General features: G+C 34.3%; 1 protein-coding gene across 2 annotated transcripts in view; it reads left to right on the forward strand.

The window, feature by feature from the left end:
• Positions 1-19,653, forward strand: part of PIK3C2G (phosphatidylinositol-4-phosphate 3-kinase catalytic subunit type 2 gamma) — a 373,997-nt gene that overhangs the window by 314,093 nt on the left and 40,251 nt on the right. For both annotated transcript variants that reach the window (XM_041735425.1, XM_041735426.1), the window contains one exon: positions 19,022-19,097. In XM_041735425.1, coding sequence (XP_041591359.1) covers positions 19,022-19,097 — 76 coding nt within the window. The remainder of the gene's footprint in view (positions 1-19,021; positions 19,098-19,653) is intronic.

The following is a 19,653-nucleotide window of genomic DNA, read 5'->3' on the forward strand; positions in this document are numbered from 1 at the left end:
GAGCTAAGCCTTAGAGGGTAGTGAGAAAATAAAAACAATACTATTATCCCAGATACATTGACATTTTTCTCAATAACCTATTATTCCAGATCCTGGCCTCCTTACTAGACTGGAGCTGTGTTCTTTTCAATTTTTAGCTTTTTAAATTGTACAACATGTATCTAGGAGAGTCTACAAAACATTTGGTAGAAGTGCACTGCATGGCTTTCAAGATAGAAAAGGCCAAGGGGCTTCTTTCTGCCAGTTTCTCTGAGGATATTCACTATGGGCACCTCCAGCTGCCCTATAATAAGTTGAGCTCCCTTGGGTCCACAACATGGAGAAACAATTATATAGAGATCAAATAGAGAGATGCCCAAGGGATACCACTCTGCCAGAGCCCAGCTGAGGTTACAGCCAACAGCTAACATCAACATCATGTATTTTGAATGGATGATGACTCCAGCTCCAATCACCAAATAACTATTTATTAGAGACCTCAAGCAAGAATACCATAGGTGAGCTCAGCCAAACCCCAGGACTGAGAGACAATGACAAAATGATTGTTTAAACCAGCAACACAGGGCTAGACCACATCCAAGTTACATGGATTTTCATTGTTATATAGCATTCTGTTACATGAATGTATTGCAATTTGTAGATTCCTCTCTACATAGACATTTGGAATGCTTCCAAGTTGGGATTATTACAAATAATGCTGTTATGAATATTCTTTTACTTGTATGTCTCTTCATGCCCATGGATTTCATTCACTTATGAACAGAATTTCTGGATTTTAAGATACGCTTATTTTCTTTTTTTTAAGATTTCATTTATTTATTCATGAGAGATACAGAGACAGAGAGAGGCACAGGCGGAGGGAGAAGCAGCCTCCTTGCGGGGAGCCCGACGTGGGACTTGATCCCGGGTCTCCAGGATCAGGCCCTGGGCTGAAGGCAGCACTAAACTGCTGAGCCCCCCCCCCCCCAGGCTGCCCTAGATATGCTTATTTTCAACATTATAGACAATGACCAATTTACTCTCCTACTTGTAATGAATAGTGTTACCATTTCCCACAGCCTTGTCTATACTTGGTGTCACCAACTCTTTCTAATTTTAGCTATTCTGGTGAGGGTACATCTTACTGCATTTTAGTCTGTATTTTCCTAACTACAAATGAGCATGAGCTGGATTATCTTTTCATATGTTGTTTGGCCATTTGGATATTCTGTTTGGTGAAGTGCCAGTTTATGTCTCTTGCCCTTTTTCTATTAAATTATATGACATCCTCTTACTGATTTATAGTATTTTTCATATATTGTGGATAGAAGTTCTTTGTTAATTAAATATGTTGTAAGGATTTTCTTTCACTCTGTGTTTTGTCCCCTTGTTCTTTTTATTATGTGTTCTGATAAACAAAAACTCTTCATTTTAATATAGTAAAATGTATTGATATTTTCTTACATTAGAACATGCCCTACCTCAATGTCATAAAGACAGTTTCCTGTATTATCTTCTAGAAGCTTTGTTGTTTTGCTTTTCACATTTAGGCCTACAGTCTATCTAGAATAGACATTTTAGAGTATGGCGTGAAATAAAAGTCATCTTATTTTTTTTTTTCATGTAGATTTTGAATTGTTCCAATTCTATTTAAAAGACTTTCCTTTTCTTGTTATTCTGCTGTGCCACCTTTGTGATAATTTAAATATCCACCTAGGTATGTGTCTACTTCAGGCCTCTTTTTTCTATGCCACTAATCTCTTTGTCTACCCTTGTGCCAACAATCTTAATTACTGTAGCTTTATAATAAGTCTGAAATCTCACAGAGTAAGTTCTCCTATTTTATCTTTATTCTTTTTTCTTTTTCTTTTTTTTTTTTTTTTAAAGATTTTATTTCTGTATTCATGAGAGACACAGAGAAGCAGAGACATAGGCAGAGGAAGAGGCAGGCTCCTTGCTGGGAGCCTGATGCGGAACTTGATCCCAGGATTCCAGGATCATGACCTGAGCCAAAGGCACCCATTTTACCCTTATTCTTAAAGAATATTTTGGATCTTCGTGGACTTCTGCATTTCCATGTAAATTTAAAATTTTCTTTAAAAAAAGATTTTATTTATTTGAGAGAGAGAGAACTAGTGGGGGGAAGAAGGGCAGAGGGGGAGAGAGAGAGAGAGAGAGAGAGAGAGAGAGAGAGAGAGAGAGAGAGAAGCTGAGCAAGGAGCCCAGTGCAATGCGGGACTTGATCCCGGGACCCAGAGATCATGACCTGAGCCAAAGGCAACTTCTTAACCAACTGAGCCATACAGGCACCCCAAAAATTTCAAATTTTTCTTGTTAATTCCATGCAAAAGCCAACTGGGATTTTAGTTGAAAATGAAGCTTAGGGATCCCTGGGTGGCTCAGCGGTTTGGCGCCTGCCTTTGGCCCAGGGCGCGATCCTGGAGACCCGGGATCGAATCCCACGTCAGGCTCCCGGTGCATGGAGCCTGCTTCTCCCTCTGCCTGTGTCTCTGCCTCTCTCTCTCTCTCACTGTGTGCCGATCACAAATAAATTAAATAAATAAAAAAAATTAAAAAAAAAAAGAAAATGAAGCTTAATATCTTCCAATCCATTATCATGTACTTATTTAAACCTTAAAAGTTTTTTTCTCAATAAGTATATTGTTATATGCATAGAGATCTTAAAAGCACTTTATTTTACTTGATATCTTATGGTACCTTTTTAATTTTTTTTTTTTACCAGTATATACATATAACTGATTTTGTATATTGAGATTTTCTCAACAAACTTACTAACTTCACTTTTAATTTTAATGATTTAATTGTGTTTTTAAAATATTCTGCTTATCATATCATCTGTAAGTAACAGGAGTTTTACTTTTCTTTCCAATATTTATATTTTATATTTCTTTTTCTGGCTATTTTGTACTCCATAGACTCCAAATGATGATGGCAGACATGCTTATGTTATTCTTAGATTCAGGGAAGAACTGTCTCAAGTTTCTCATTTAGTACACAGGTTTTTGTGGGTACCCTTTGTTACTTTAAGAAAGTTTCTTTCTTAAAAAAAAAAAGAAAAAAAAAAGAAAGTTTCTTTCTGTTGTAAAAGTTTTGACAATACAGAAAATTTAATTTATCGAATTTTTTTCTGACTCTATTGCACTGATCAATGATTACCTAATAATAAATGTTTTTTCTCCTTTATTCCATTAGTGTGGTGAGTTGCACTGATAGATTTTCTGATTTTAAACAAATTTGCATTACCAGGATAAAACCTACATGGTCTAATGTATTATCCTTTTTATGTATTGCTGAATTTAACAATTTCTTTAGCATTCATTTTCACCTTTATTTATGACAAAGATATTCTATCTTATAATGCCCTTACCAGTTTAGAATGGAGGGTATGCTGGCCTCATAATATTAGTTGCAAAGACTTCTTGTTTTTCTTCTTTTCTCTAGAAGAGTTTGTATAAAATTGGTTTTATTTCTTTAATTTGGAAAGCCATTTAGGTCCGGAGATTGAATTTATTTAAGAATTATAGGACAATCCACATTTTCTATTTCTTCCTGGGTCTAAGTTATAGCTCTCTAGAAATTTTTGCTTATTTATTGGCATAAAATTATTCAAAGTGTCTTCTCACAATCTTTTTAACATTTATAGGATCTGAAAAGGTGTTTTCTATTCCTTACATATGTCATTTCCTAGTCAGTCTTTCCAGAGGATTATGAATTTTACCAGTCTTTGCAAAGAATGAAATGTGGGAGTTACTGTCTCTATTGTATTATTTTTCTATTTCATTTGATTTTTATTATTTCCTTTCTTCTGCTTCCTTTGGTTATAATTTGTTCTATTTATTACATTCTCAAATAATTATTTGTTTATTTTCAACCTGTCCTCACATTTAAAATTCTAAGTCTCCCCTCCCAATCAAGATTTAATTGCACCCCATAGATTTTTACATATGATATTATCATTCTTCTAAAATATTTATGAATGTTTACTATGATTTTCCCATGATCATGGATTAAGTCTATTTAACCCACTTGAGTTTTATATGTTATACTAATAATGTATCCCATAAATGTAATAAGTACTTATCATTGTTTTATACAATCAGTATGTTTAATATTACCCTATATCTCATTTCTATTGCTATAACTCTGATTTTATATGTGACATTGCTTTCCCCTATACCTGACGAACACCAGTTATTATTTCCTTTAATATGAATTTGCTAATAGAAAAAAATTCTGAATTTGTATTTGAAAAGTTTTTGTCTACATTCAGAAGACAGTTTAACTAACTATAGTATTTGGATAGCAGTGATTATTTTGAAATCTTTAAAGCTATCAGTTCACTGTCTTTTAGCTTCCACTGATTCTGTTTAAAATCCACCTATTATAATTGTTCTTTCTTTTAAACTATTTTTTTCTTTATTTTTTATCAGCTTTTAAAGTTTCACTTTTTTACTGTTGGCTTTCACAATTTTAATTGCTCAGATAGAAGTTTGTTTCTATTTATCATGCTTGTTAGCTCTTCTGAAATTTCTTCCCTGATGTTATTCATCAGTTTTGGAAAGTTCTGTCATTATTGCTTCAAATATTGTTAATATTTTTCTTCTCTCTTTGTTTTTTCTGAAGCTATAATCACATATAAGTTGATCCTTCTTGCTGTATCTTCCATGTCTCATACCTCCACTCCAATATTTCTTATCCCTTTGTTCTCCAAACTTATTCTCAATATTTTCTTCTGACTTATCTTCTGCGTTACTTCTTCTCTACTAATCTGTGTTTAATGTACCATTAGATCCATCCTTTGAATTATTAATTTCAATTATTTTTCAGTTTTAGAATTTCCTTTTTTCAGTTTCTGGTTCTTTGCTGAAAATATCTCCTTTTTTTATTTCTTTGAAAATAATAAACTTTTTTTTTAAGATTTATTTATTTATTTGAGAGAGAAGAGTGGAAGGGCAGACAAAGAGGGAGAGAGAGAAAGATGAGAATCTCAAGCAGACTTTCTGCTGAGTTGGGAATCAGACATGGCACTTGATCCTAGGACCCTGAGATCATGACCTGAGCTGAAATCAAGAGTGGGATTTTCAACTGACTGAACCACCCAGGTTCTCCTAAGCATAGTTATTTTTAAATCTTTCACAGACTTCAATATTGGGGCCCACTGCATATATATTTCTATTGTCTAGTGTTTCTACCCATCTTTAATCATTCAGTCTTATTCCTTTCTAAGCCTGGTTATTTTCCTTTTTATTGTGGCCAGATATTGTACTGCAATGTCCTTTGCAGAAATAATTGGAGGCCTATGTTGCCGTTATATTGCCTAAAGAACTGTAATATCTGAGGACATTAACAATCTAGGATTGATTGCTGACATTCAATTGCAGGGATTCACATTTTTCAAACCCAAGCTGTAGCGTTTATGAGAGTCTATTTCTAGCTCATCTTTGTTCCTTAGATGTAGCCATTTTGAATCTAAACCCAAAATAAGGCAGATTCACCAAAAGCCTAGTTGGCAGCTTTGAATTACATTTCCTTTCCTCTTATCTCTGCAAAGTGGTCAAAAGTACAGCTCAATCTCTCAGCCCTTCCACTGCCTCAACCTATATCAATAAACACCCACAACAAAAAACAAGTAGTGCCAGAACCCCAGTTCACATCTCCAAATTCTTGCCCCAGATCTTTGCCGGGTAATTCTTCACTATCTTGTTATCTCTCTGATGCTTCCAAGCAAAGTTTAAAAAACAAATTGAGTAGTAATCCAATTATCCTCAGCAGGAGGTTTGCACTGAATGACTTAATCTACTATCATCAAAATAAGAGTCTAGACCCGCAATTTCAACCATACCACCCTTCAGCTTTCAAAGTTATCTACCATTTTGTCTCCTAATCCCCATCCTATGCTCAAATATACCTTTTCTCTCATAGGTAGCCATTTTGGAGGGCCTAGGTCTATTGACACTTCCCATCTGAAAAAAATATTTAAGAATTTCTTGGTGAAGTATTTAGTATTCACCAGTGATTATGAAAATAGCGTAGAAAATTGAAGAGAAATAACAAACCCCAATTCTGCTCCTCTCTCTCATACGAGTAAAAAAAAGCTTTCTTAGATCCCCCCGCCCCATACACCCACATCTATGTATATAAGCTATACGTGCATACAGATGTTACAACTCATCTTGAATGTTCAAGGGAGCACTAGCTCTCTTTACTATTAGGTGTTCGTATCACCATTTGTACAAAAGGTTTCAGAGGCAAGTACCAAACTAATAGAATCCTCCAGAGTTCTAGGAGAGACATAAGACCCTTTAGGGATTTATCTAGAACACTATCACTAAGGGTATAGAGGGCAAGCCTCTAAGGGTTTTTTGCCTTTTAAAAAATAGAAACCATTTATGGAATATTTTTAAGTAATCCACATATCTGGAATAACTTTAATGTCACCAATGGGAGCCCATTTTTAATATTTATTATGCTGGCCAACAAGCTACCATTTTTATTTTAAAAATCTATCTCTGACATTTGAGATGCTAATTAATAAAATGCCCATTGTTTATGGAGCTGTAAATGATTGACAGAAGCACTTATAATAATAGCCCCTAGTATGCATACGGCTCTCCTCCCCCATCCAGGTGTCTCTCTTAGCACAGCCTTGGTTCGGACATTAACAGACCCTTCTGCAGTCTTAATTAAATGCCAGAAGCATGTGGGTTATACTATGTATACAATACATAATATCATGCTGTATATGCAGATATAAACTTCAGTAAGTCACAGGCATTATAATAGGAGAACTGCACTAGATCCCACAACTGGGACTCAATAAAGGGTCAAAGAATCCAGTTTTTCTCAGCTGTTACTTCAACAATCTTTCTTCTCCACTTGGAGCTTGGGAAAGACATTAGGTGAGACTACTTGTACAGCCATGGTTTGAATTTTTTAAAATAACATGCTGTGTCATAGAGTAAATCAGTGTATATTAAGAAAACCTTACTGGAATTGGAAAATACAGTGGATTAATGAATGTATTAAAAATTCTGTCTCAACTGTAGGCTCAGTGATTTAGGATATTAGCTTACTGCTATACTTCCCAATTGAGTAATATTGTGGTTTGATGATTAATAGACTCACTTAACAGAAGAAAATCCCACAATTCAGCAATAAGGGTCTTATGGCTATTAGGGAAAAAAAACAAAAACAAAATTGTCAATAATGACTACATTAGATTCCATATAGTCAGTAGCAAGAGGTAAAACTTTTGAATTCCTATTTTCTAAGACTAGTTGTTCAGTTGTTCTCAAACACAGTTTCTGGACTGTGCTAGGAATCTCACTTGCAAATTTAGAGGAACAAAAATTTTTGACCGCTTCCTAGACAGACTAAATCAGAAATTTTGGTCATTGATTATTTTTTTAAGTTTATTTTTTATTTTTAGGAATCTCTCTACCCAGAATGGAGCTCAGATTCATGACCCCGGGATCAAGAGTCTCATGCTCTATTGACTAAGCCAGCCAGGGACCCAATATCAGAAATTTTGGAGATGAGGCCCAGCAGTCTGTATTTTAACAAGCTTTGCAAGACATTCCAATGCACACTATTGTTTAAGAAAAATTACTTCACACTTTTTTTTTTTTACCTCTTTCCCTTTTATTTCAGTTTGGAGATGGTCAGACATTCGGCCTTCAATAGAGTAGATACTCATGTATCTTACTGTATTATTGACTTTCAGTAAATGTAGACTCAAGGAGGTTCTGCTACACTATTATTTCCAGGCTGGTAGACTCTCAGCTGGAGATGCTGTTTGGTATCAAAGGACAAGTGGCTGAGCACTTATATAGGTATATTTAACTCAATTCCAAGTGAGTTAGAGAAGACATCTCAGAGAGTAGGACATTCAAGTTATTTTTAAAGGGCAAATAGGAGTTAGTAAATAGAAATTGGGAGAAAGTTGTGCCAGATAAAGGGAACTCTAAAGGCACAGCATCAACTATAGTTATATGCTTTTCTCTTGTTTTGAGGCTTAAAGAACTCAATGACTATATTCATTCAATTTTTACCCATTTATATAGCACAATTACAAACTTATCAATATTTAATAGATATTTTAAATGAATAACAGAATCATTAGCATATACTAACCATAGGGTTTATATTGCTTTTCAAAACCTAAAAGATTGGAAATTTGCATCTGAAAAGTACCTAGCAGTGGTCTCTTATTTTGTTCTTCTATCCTACAAATTTCAGATTTTTTAAGAAATTAGCTCATGGTTCCAGAATATGTTATTCATTTATGTTTTACACAGAAAATACTACCTAATAAGTAATAAATGTTTTAAAATTTGTAAAAAAAAAAAAAAAGATGGGACTTCCAGGCAAAGTGGTCCCTTCCCTCCCCTCCCCCACTCACACTTAGTTTCTCCTCTGGATCAAACACAGAGAATGTTTGGAATCTGAAAAAATAAAAATAATAAATAAATAACACTTGTAGAAAAATTGAAAATTTGGATGATGTTACAAAATAAAAATTAATGTAATTTTGATATTTTTCCTCACCCCAGCATATAATCCCACATGAACCACATGATAGAGACTTCTGGTTTGCTAGAGAATAATGTTGGGAGTCCTACTAGCTGCTAACTTAGAGACAGATTCCACTGGTTACCTAGTACCGAGCCCTGGAATACTACCTGGTCATGCTTATAAAGAATGAGCATTAAGAGTGCACTGAGTCATGATTGTACCTTTCAGAAAGACTGCTCAAAGCACATTTTTAATATGTCTGTTATGATCAAAGAGAAAGAAGTAAACAGTGTGTGTTCAGCATGGAAATAGAACTATATGATAAGGAAACTAAAAACAAAGATGTAAAATAATTATTGAAAACAGTATTAGATGATAGTAAGGCTATACTATAATAAATGGTTAAGTGTAGATATATTACATATGCATGAATTTAGACTATTGTCCTTGCATACTCAATATAAATTGTATCCAATCTTTTGAATATATTTGGTTTTATGTCTTAAATCAGTAAGTAGTGGGAAATAAGGTATAGCAGAGGCTTCTGCCCTATAGGATCAAAGCAACTTAATTTCTTTCATTGGATTTCAAGTGCTTTTTGTATATTTAAGAATATAGAATGTTGACATCTTTTTAAATAAACTTTATGCCTAACATGGGACTTGAACTCAAGGGTCACATGGTCTACCAATTGAGCTAGCCAGGTGCTTCCTTTTAGAATGTTGACATCTTAATGTCCTTTCCTTACTCTGACATTCTCTGAAGGCCAAGTCCATTAACTTACACTATAGTCAAAGGACCTCATGGATATGGCAGCTGTCTATAAGGGAAAATGCTGAGGGGATAGTGGATGGGATTGTCATCTTTGTATGACAGCTGGAGGCTGCCTATAGATACCCCCAGGAAGAGATGTTTCTATTTTGTTTTGTGTTGTTTTTAATTTCTGTTGGTCAGTATTTAGGAAAAGGAAGGCTAAGCAAATTTCAGGCACCATACTTTTTTTTCTTGGTGGAATTAAGGTCTGAGAGTTGAATGAGAAAAATAAAAGGAAGAAAAAGAAAAGAAGGTATTTATATCATCAAACATTAGAGACTATTGTAAAATCACAGATCCTGGAAATGCTCCAAGTGAGAATAAGTCAGCCATCTTCTAACACTGGACTTCCAAAAAGGAGAATCCGATTTATCTCATACAAAAGGAAGCCAATATTACAGGTGTGCCTTCTCCCAAAGTAACACCTCCCCTAATAATTTAATGAATTTTGTACACTGAGTACATTAAAATACCTTCCTGAGATGTAAATCCTATATCTATTTATTAGTTGTCATGTCTGGACTACAAAATAAGTAAGGTTATGCTATATTAATAAAAATCAAATCAACAAAAATTACATGTGGACACTAGCCACTTTGAAACACTACTGTATATCTAGGTATCTGTATTGTTTTTTTAAGAACACAAGTGATTTAGATGCTCAGGCAGATTTAAGAAATTCTATCCTAGAATGTCGAAAGCTAAATTAGTACTCTAAGGAGCTTATAGTCTTTGTCAGTTGTCTATGGTGATAAGTGCCAGTGGCCACATAAAGACTTTCATAACTTTTTCATTGGGTTTTTCCCCCTTATTCCTAAGGAACTTTATGGGTCTTGATATAATACTCATTATGTGGATTACATGGTAATAGAACAATAATAATTTGACAGGGCTATCATCAGATGCTGATTAGCATTAATAAGCAGTGTGACCTGCCTAATCATTCAGGTTCTTTGTGCATAATGCATAATGTGGTCAGTTTTCAATTATCTTCAAATGGATTCATCACGGTGAAAGCTTTATGGGTCTCCATATGTTGGTGGACACTTCTCTGATTCAGTTATTTTTTTATGTTCTGGAAATGAAAATTTATTTTTAAGATCAACTAAATAAAACATTTTTGGCCTAGAAATCACATAAATCATTTCAAAGTAAGTCATGTTGAGATTTTTTTTTAATTTTGTATTATTGATACAGTTTTTCTCTGTAAACATAGTTATCTACATAAACACCAAAAGTTATCTGTGTAAGTTATCTACATAACAACAAAGTTATCCACACAGACATCAAAATCTATAAAGTCAAAAATGAAACTTGAATATTTTAATTATTTTAATGATGTGAATGACTTAGAGGAAATTTTTATGCACACACAAGTTTCCTTTCCTTTTCTAATAAAATAAGGAATTCTATTTCATCTGTGTGAGATTGAACCCCGCATGAGGCTCCTCTCTCAGTGCGGAGTCTGCTTAAGACTCTCTCTCCCTCTACCCCTCCCCACCACTTGTTCTCTCTCTCTCTCTCTCTCTCTATATATATATATAAAACACTGATAACACTGCAGGCAGGATAAATGAGAGATCATATATAGATATATAGATATATATCATTCTCTCTCAAATAAATAAATAAATCTAAAAAACCCACAAAAAACAGTTTTATTCCTTCATAGATGCTTGTCATGTGGCAGTGTAGGAAAGGCAAATAATCCTACTAGCTTATACACTAAAACTCCTACTTTTTTAGTTACATTAGTATATTTATTATTAAAGTACATTTAGTACATTTATTTACAACTATTTAAAATATTTTATATCACATATATAACTTAGTAAAGATTTTTAAATTTTTATTGGGCATGAAAACTATAACATTACTATGTATTAACACTCTAGATTAAGAGCTTAAATTGGTTGTAGAGAACAAATTGGAGAGATTCGACTAATGCCATATAAACTTTATTCTCAATGAGTTTATAATATGGTGATAAATACAGACATGAGCATTAGGAAATATATGATAGTAAATGGAAAAAGGGGAGAAAGGAAGTAGAAGATGCAGCTGGAATATAAAACGGGACAACTTTATCTTGATAAAATCAACTGTTACATTCCCTTCTAGGGTCATTTGCGATTCTAAGCAGTCTTGCTTTTTGTCAAGGAAATGAGATAAAAAGTCCAGTATCAGGTATCTAAATTTAGATGGGAAAGACATCTCTGGGGCTTTAGTCTAAAGACACAAGAGCAACCCAGATAGAGGGATTCCTGTAAATCTCTGAGACCATGTCTGTCTACCTATCTGTCTGCCTCTTTCTCTCTCACACATACATGTAATCTGTTGATAAAAGAAAATAGACATAAATGAAAACTATAATTACATAGTACCCCATTATCTCTTCTAATGAAGTTGGAAGCATCAGTTTAGACATCCTAGTCCTATATCTATCTGGCTTTTGTTTGTTTAGCTTTATTTTCTTCTCTCAAGCTAATAGAAACTTCTTTTCTTTCAATGTAATTTCATTCCACAAGCAAACAATAGTTGTGGTAACAGGAATTTCTTGCCTTAAATTTTGCTCTGTTTTGGTGGAATTAATTTGGTGGAATTAATTTGGTGGAATTAATTTGGTGGAATTAATTAATTTGGTGGAATTAAAATAAAATCTTTATAAAAAACAATATAAACATAAAATAAAAGTTATAGCAAATGATTACAGTACCTAAACACACATGTACCCACATTTGATTCAGCTGAGATATATAAACAGCTGTTGTTTTTTAAAATTTTAAAGCCATATTAATTGTCATGTCTAGCTCTTTGCAATGTTGCTGTTAATTTCTAAAAGCCTCTTAAAATAAGAAATAATATCACTTATGGTTTAAGCAATGTTATTTTTTTTAAGCAGAAATCAAATGTCAAAATAAATCCAAATGGGTAAATCCTAGCTTAATAATGAACATATGTTTCTTGTTCCCTCCTTGCTAAACCCAGATGTTAATTGCTACATTTGTCACTACATTGCTCTTTTCCTATTTAGAGCTGGCTGAGATAACACTGCAGGCAGGATAAATGTCATATGTGTACCATCAGTAAAACCAAGATTATTTTTCAGAGTCTAGTGAAATACTGATGACATTTTAGAATCAGAATTATGAAAGATTCTTTAGAAGTTCACCGTTCTTCATAGTATCATTCTATGTAGCTCTAATACAAATATAGTGGGTTGAACTACATTAAAGACTGGACATTCTGACAAGCTGCTTTATGAAAAAGGCAATAAAATACAATTACTGTTCAACTTTGATTTAAAACTCTTATGGGAATTCATTTTTAAATTCACATTTTTACTTTCAGTGTTTGAGAGAGAGATAGATTTAGCTTATTGTTTTAACTCACTGAAACTAAATCTTGCGGCCAATTTTAGATGTTGGCTGGCCAGTTAATAAATGGGAATTCTTAATGTGTTATTTTAAAGAAAGAAAAATTGTTCTCAGCGTTATATTAAATTACTTCTGATGCTTGCAAATACTTTGTCTCTGTAGTCTTTGAGAGCAAGAATATGTTCATATGATATAAGAAAAACACTAAAGTTTTGAGCAACTTTGAATTGATCGACCTTCTCAAAAATCAATCATTTTAAATTGCAAATGGCTTAATAATATAATTGGTAAACAATATATTAATAAGAGCTCTGAACTTAACAAAAACATAAGCTGATACAGATTTTAATTTTAAAATTGTTCAATTGGCTTTCAAATTTGTTCTTTATTGACTGCATTTCTAACTTTAAAGTACATTATTAGACTTTTAAAACCCCTTATTAGATGAACATCATATATATACATATATATATATATAACCCCATAAAGCATTTAATATAGCCTAATGCATTTACCTGAACCATTGATATATCAAAAACCAGTAACTTTAGAGTCCCTGAACAAATACCAACCTTTTAATAATTTATTCACCAAGTATATATCATTCCACATAGGAAGGATGTTCCAAATATTTAACAAGTGTTAGGGCACTAACCAGTCAGGATAAGTGACATTAAACCCACCGTTATGGCCATACAAGCTTGTATTGATTGAATATTTGCTGTGATGAAGAAAACTAGGAGCAGTGGAGAGTGGGGGCAAACAGGAGTTTAAATCAAAACACACTAAGTTTGAGTTCCATAGGAGATTTCTTTTTGTTAAAAGATTTTATTTATTTGAGAGAGAGAGTGATAGTGAGAGCAAACATGAACAGGGGGAGGGACAAAGGGAGAAGGAGAAGTAGTCTCCCCACTGAGCAGGGAGCCTGATGCGGGACTTGATCCCAGGGCTCTGGGATCATTACCTGAGCCAAAAGAAGATACTTAACTGCCAGCCACCCAAGCACCCCTCCACATGAAATTTCTAATCAGAGATGTCAAATGGTAAATTGGATGTCTTGAGTTGAGGGAAAAAGAGAGGCTGGAAATAGAAATATTGGGGTTGTCAGCAAGTAATTGGTTTTTAAAGCCATGAGATTGGACGAAATTAGAGTGAAATATATATATATATGAGAAGAAATCTGAAGAAGACTAGACTATGCAACACACCAATTTTAAAATTTGAGAAGATGAGAGAACCATCAAGAGAGGCTGAGAAAAAGCAACCTGTTGGAGACCAGAAGGATTTTATGCCCGGAACCCAAGAGAAAAATCTATTTCAAGGAAGGAAAAAAAATAGCCGTTTCAAGTCCTACTGATAGGTCAAAATTTGTCAGTTGGCCACTGGATTTGGCAAAATGGGTGTCATTTGTGAACCTAGCAAGAGCAGTTTGATGGGAGTGTTAGGAACAAAACCCTGATTAGGATAGGTTCAAAAGAGAATATGAAGGAATTTGGGATAGAAAGTAAAATATTGTTGAAGGTGCTTTTCTCTAAGGATGAACAGAAATAAGACAGTGTGCAGGGAAATGTAGGTCAGGAATTTTGTTTATTGAAATAAGTTACAGCATATATGTATGCTGCTAGGAAGATCAATTAAAGAAGCAAAAATTGATGATGAGAGAAATGAGAACTTAGCCAGAGACCAAAATGTTGACCTTGAGTAGAAAACAGGGCATGGGATCTAGTGCCCAAATCAGTCTTCATTAAAGCACAGACAGTCCTCCCATGTAATAGAAGAAAGGGCAGAAGTAAGGTAAGACGATAGATGTGTTGGTGGGAGCTCGCAGAAATTCTTTGCTGTTTCTATTTTTTCTGTCAACAAGAAGACAGCCTTGAGAAGATTAAAAGAGGAGGAAAGTGTGTTTAAAGTGTGTTGGCATGTTGAGGAGTAAGGATAAGGTATTAAATAAACCTATAGATTAGTAGAAGGATAAATGGACTCGTGACATTTACAGACTCGCCAGAAAATCTTAAACACCAACTTGAGGGTACTGGGCATGAGGTGATAGTAAGACCAGTAAATGTGGTTTAGCGCTTTTCTCCAGGAACATTTAGCAGGCCTGCTACAGTTGCAGAGTTGGCAGAGAATAACCCAAGTTGGGTTTTTTTTTGTTGTTTTGTTTTTTGACAAGTATATAGTATAATAAAAGGAGAAAGGTCCAAAACAGTTGAAAGAAATATGCAACAGTTATTAGTATCAACCATGGGATCCAAATTGGCCAAAAAAGGACAGAAGAATATGAAAGGAGTTAAGGCCAATAAAAAGGTCTTAGAGTCAACAGATTGTTTGAGTTGTATAACTAGAAGGGAATGAGCTGGAAAGGAAGAAGATGGTGATGGTAGACTAGGCAGCTAAAAATCAAGATAATGGAAGAGGTTTCTTCACTGACCAAGACAAGATTAAGGGAACAGGAGTGGCTGATGGGATGCAGAATGAATCAATGGATGAAAAGAGTTCAAAAACAAAGAATGTACAACAGGGAAGAATAATTTCTGTGAATATTATAATAAGCATGAATTATGACAAGTACTATTGAAAACAATGACAATATTCCAGGGTGGAAAATGTTCAACAGAGGAAGGTGAAGGACCAAGAGATCAGTAGATAAGTGCAACAGAAAGCTGGGATGGCAGTACAGTCAGCAGATATGATCTTCAAGGCAGTGTATTTTTAGAAAATAAGAATGAATGGAAGTAAGAAGACCAAGGAGATGCAAGGAGGATAGCTACCTCACAACCAGGACCAGGGTTATAAAGGGAATGAGAAAGAACACAAATGCAATTTTAGAGATTTGGTAGGAAAGCAGAATGGAATGCTCAGAAAATACAATATATTGAGCAGTTTTGCTGTAATATTCTCCAAAACTGGCCACTGTTTTTTCTTTCTTCCACAATGCTGCCCAGTCCTCTTTCTAAAAAATATCTGCTTGTCTGCTTAAAATTCATCAACAGGCTGCGGTAGTTTCAAGCTTGTGTAGAGCTAGCATGCTCTAGGACTCCTACAAAGCTCTCTCTGGCCATATTTCCTATCTGTCCCCCACATGCATTCTTCACATCTATAGGCCTTTAGCAGTGGTAATACAGGTGGGCCTGGGCTTATTGACTACACTCTACCAGTCTTTGTTTTGGGGGCCTTTTTTTTCTTTTGGTACTAATTTCAATCAGTGAATCACTTATACTATATAGTATTCAGTTTTCTCACTTATGGAATAAAGTAATCAAAATCAGAGGTTTGTGCTTTTTTTTTTTTTTTTTTTTTAACCTGGGAAACTATTACCTGTTGAAGAATTAAGCAGAAAAGCAACAGTCCTCATAATGTGAGAATATCCCAGGTGTATTGCAGGACATTTAGGACAAATGGCCTTGCCCATTAACTGCCAATTGTATCCTCTGAGGCAACCAAAAGTGTGCTCACACATTTTCTAGACATTTCATATTGTAGAGTAGTGAGATAAAATGTAGGCCGCCTGGTTAAATTTGAGTTTGAGACAAACAAATACATATTTTTTAGAATAAGTACATTGCAAATATTGCATGGATATCCTGTTTTTATTTCCTATATCTGCCAGCCTTACCGATGGGCAACACTGCTAAGTAGGATTATACTTGTAGTCCATGTAAAAATGGCACCCATAGAGTTGTTCAGTGTACAACTTATACAGCTAAATGTAGCCACATTGCTTGGGAGTCGATACAAACCCAACTGAGAACATTGATTTATGTTATCAGTAAGAACAGTTGTAGTTGCTGAAATTTCTGTAACTAAAACTACTCAGTGGTGTTGTGTGAAAAAGCAGTGGGAGGCATGCATATGAGTAAAGTCAAGTCTGAGAAAATTTTAAAATCAATTATTTTGAGATCCAGCAATGTTACTTTTCTTACCTTCTTTATCTCTTTTATTGATTTCTGCCTGCATTGACACTGAGTCATGTTTCTTCTCAAGGATGAAAACAATCTTATTACAATAAGGAATCAGTATTTAGTATGTCACCCACACCAGAATTACAAATGAGGATTTCAAGGATATGACAGTGTAAACACAAGGGAATAATTAGCTATTGGTGACATTTCAGACAGTAATTGGGAAGATATTCTGCCTACTATTGAAGTTTAATAGCCATTGGGTGGTGAGGCCAAAATGTCACCAGAGAAGAATAATTGACTAGTTGTCAAAAGGCCAAAAGAAGGTCAAATTTTCCTCAACAAATTCTACACAGTCTGAAGTTTGACTTCAAGCTTTCAAAGAAAAAAAAAAACTTGGTTTGGTCAGCATCCTGAATATGGATACATTTCTTGAGGATAGATCCTTATTAAGCAAGTTCACAAGAGATCAATACATAGAGATCAAAATTGGTAATTAATTTACTATGATGCATGAAACTGCTACAAAGATAAGAATATTTGCAGTGTATTCTATATCTAAAGACAGATCTCAGTTAAGAAATATCTGTTGAACAAAAATACTGTATTACATATGAGTGAGTAAATGGCAATACCTACTCTTATTATCTTACTGTCTAGGCTAAAAGAGTAGAAAAGAAAGCACGTGATAAGCCGTGGGCAATGGGTGGATAGGAGTAGAAAAAATAGATAACGGAATGTGTAGGAAGACAAGTTAGTGAGAGAGCATAACACACTTGAGGAAATAAATATAATTCAACGTAGTTAAGTATAAAGCACTGAAAGAGAAATAGTGAGAGATGAAGAGGGGAAATGAACAAGATCCCAGTCAAGAAAGGTTGTCCAAGCCTTGTGAAGCAGTTGAACTATTTCTTAAGAGCAGTGGGGAGCCGCTGACATGTTTTAAGCAGTTAAGTGTTAGATTTTTATTTTGAAAGATCAGTTAGACAATTAAGCGGAGAATAGATTGGATTAAAGGGTAACACGATAAGGATTGGGAACCCTGATGTAATTTAGGTGAGAAGTAGTGACGCTAGAAGTCAGAAGCATACCTGGAAAGAAGAAATGAATACTTGAGGTATTTAGGAATTAAAATCAATAGGACTTAGCAATAAATATTATGTGTGGGATAACGGAGAACAGACAGGCTAAAAAGATACACCTTTTTTGAGCCTGTACATAGGGAGAAGTAGCAATTTGAGGGCAAAGAAAATCCATTTATTGGTGCACTTTTGGTTTTAATTGTCTTTTAAACAGTCAAGGAAGCCAACAAATAGGTATTTAGGTATAGAGGGGTGAGGCTCAGGAGATAGATCTGTGATAAAGGTTCAGATTTGTGCATCATTATAAGAGCCACCAAAAGGGATAACATCACCCAGAAAGAATGGGTCAGTAATGAGAGAGATAGCCTAAAAGTGAGGAATAGTAGAACTTAAATTATAAGCCAAAAAAAAAAAAAAAAAAAGAAGAAGCCTGAAACAAGTTCAAAGAGAAGAGGTGAACAAATGGAAGCAAAACTGGGAGAACTTAGTATCATAAAAGCAAATGAAAGAGAGTTTTTCACTAAAAACGGAATAGCTATATAAAGGCCAAGAAAATCCCCAATAGATTTGGAAAAAAAGACATTCAAACAGAAAAAGTTGTTTAAAATAATGGTAAGAACATTTTTGGAGGCCAATCAGTGGCAAAAACCTGTGTGTTGTACATCATAAAATCAGTAGAAATTAAAGAAGTGGAACCAGCATGAATGTTGGCAACTCTTCTCATAAGTTTTGTCGACATGGGGGAGAATAACACAGGATTTGAAAGGGGCCTTAGTGACAGGGTATTATTTATGTGTGAGTATACCTTATGTGGGTTGTCTCTTCTGTTTGCTAATTATTAAAATGGAGAGACTACTTTATGCTGATGAGGAAGAAAGGAAGAAGATGATGGTACTAAAGTATAGATTGAGATATTCCACAAGGTTCTTGAGGAGGAAGGAATAGAGTTTAGGGCATAGATGAAGGGATCACCACTGGGTGCTATCTTAGTTAGGTTGGGTTACCATAACCAAGTACCACACTGGGTGATTTAAACAACAGAAATACATTGTCTCACATTTTTGGAATCTGAAATCAAGGTGTGGAAAAGGTTGGTTCCTTACGATGGCTGTGATGCAGGAATTTATTCCAGGCCTCTCTCCCTGACTTATAAAAGATCATCTTCTGCCTGTGTCTCTTCACATTGTCTTTCCTACATGAATATCTGTGTCTAAATTTCCCCTTTTTATAAGGACACCAGTCGTATTAATTAGGAGTACATCACCCACCAGTGAATAGGAGCAATAAATAAATCTAAGACATGAAGAAATATTATCCTTTGTCTATTTTTCAGAGTGATTGTGTGCTTAGTTTTTTCCTCTCTGAGCCTGTGCAACAAACAATTGAAGAATCATCCCTTCTGGACCTAGGCAAGTAATTTTATCAGTATTATTATGTACAATTTTTGAGTTTCAATATAATCGTGCAAAAAATATCACAACTATATTTTTTTTCAACTTTCAAATTAAAATCCTTTTAAAGAGTAAGCTTTAAGGGTCTTTTCTTTTTCTTTTTTTAAAGGATCTTTTTCTATTTTCAAAGCTTTTTAACCCCTTAGAATATATTCAAATTAAATTAAACTGGCATATATTTGTCTAATTATAATAACTACATGATGTCGCACTATTAACTCATTTTAATTAATTGTGCATTGAGGTGGAATTGCATGTCAGAGACAGAGTTCCTGTTTTCCCTTGCAGGTAAGTCTTCCAGTTTACTCAACATCTTAGGAAGCAGCAAAAATAAATATTAGGCAATAGAAGTGATTATGAATTATCTAGCAGTTTCACTCTTATCTTTTAAAGCTCAGTAATTACTCTACCTTCCTCATGAAGTCTTCTTTTTATTACCTGGATCCCAAACTAGCCCAGAACAATTATCCACCCTATTCTCTGCCAGATGTGTGTTAATTATTAACTTTTCTAA

The sequence above is a fragment of the Vulpes lagopus genome, chromosome 21, assembly GCF_018345385.1.
Source record: "Vulpes lagopus strain Blue_001 chromosome 21, ASM1834538v1, whole genome shotgun sequence".
Taxonomy (NCBI): domain Eukaryota; kingdom Metazoa; phylum Chordata; class Mammalia; order Carnivora; family Canidae; genus Vulpes; species Vulpes lagopus.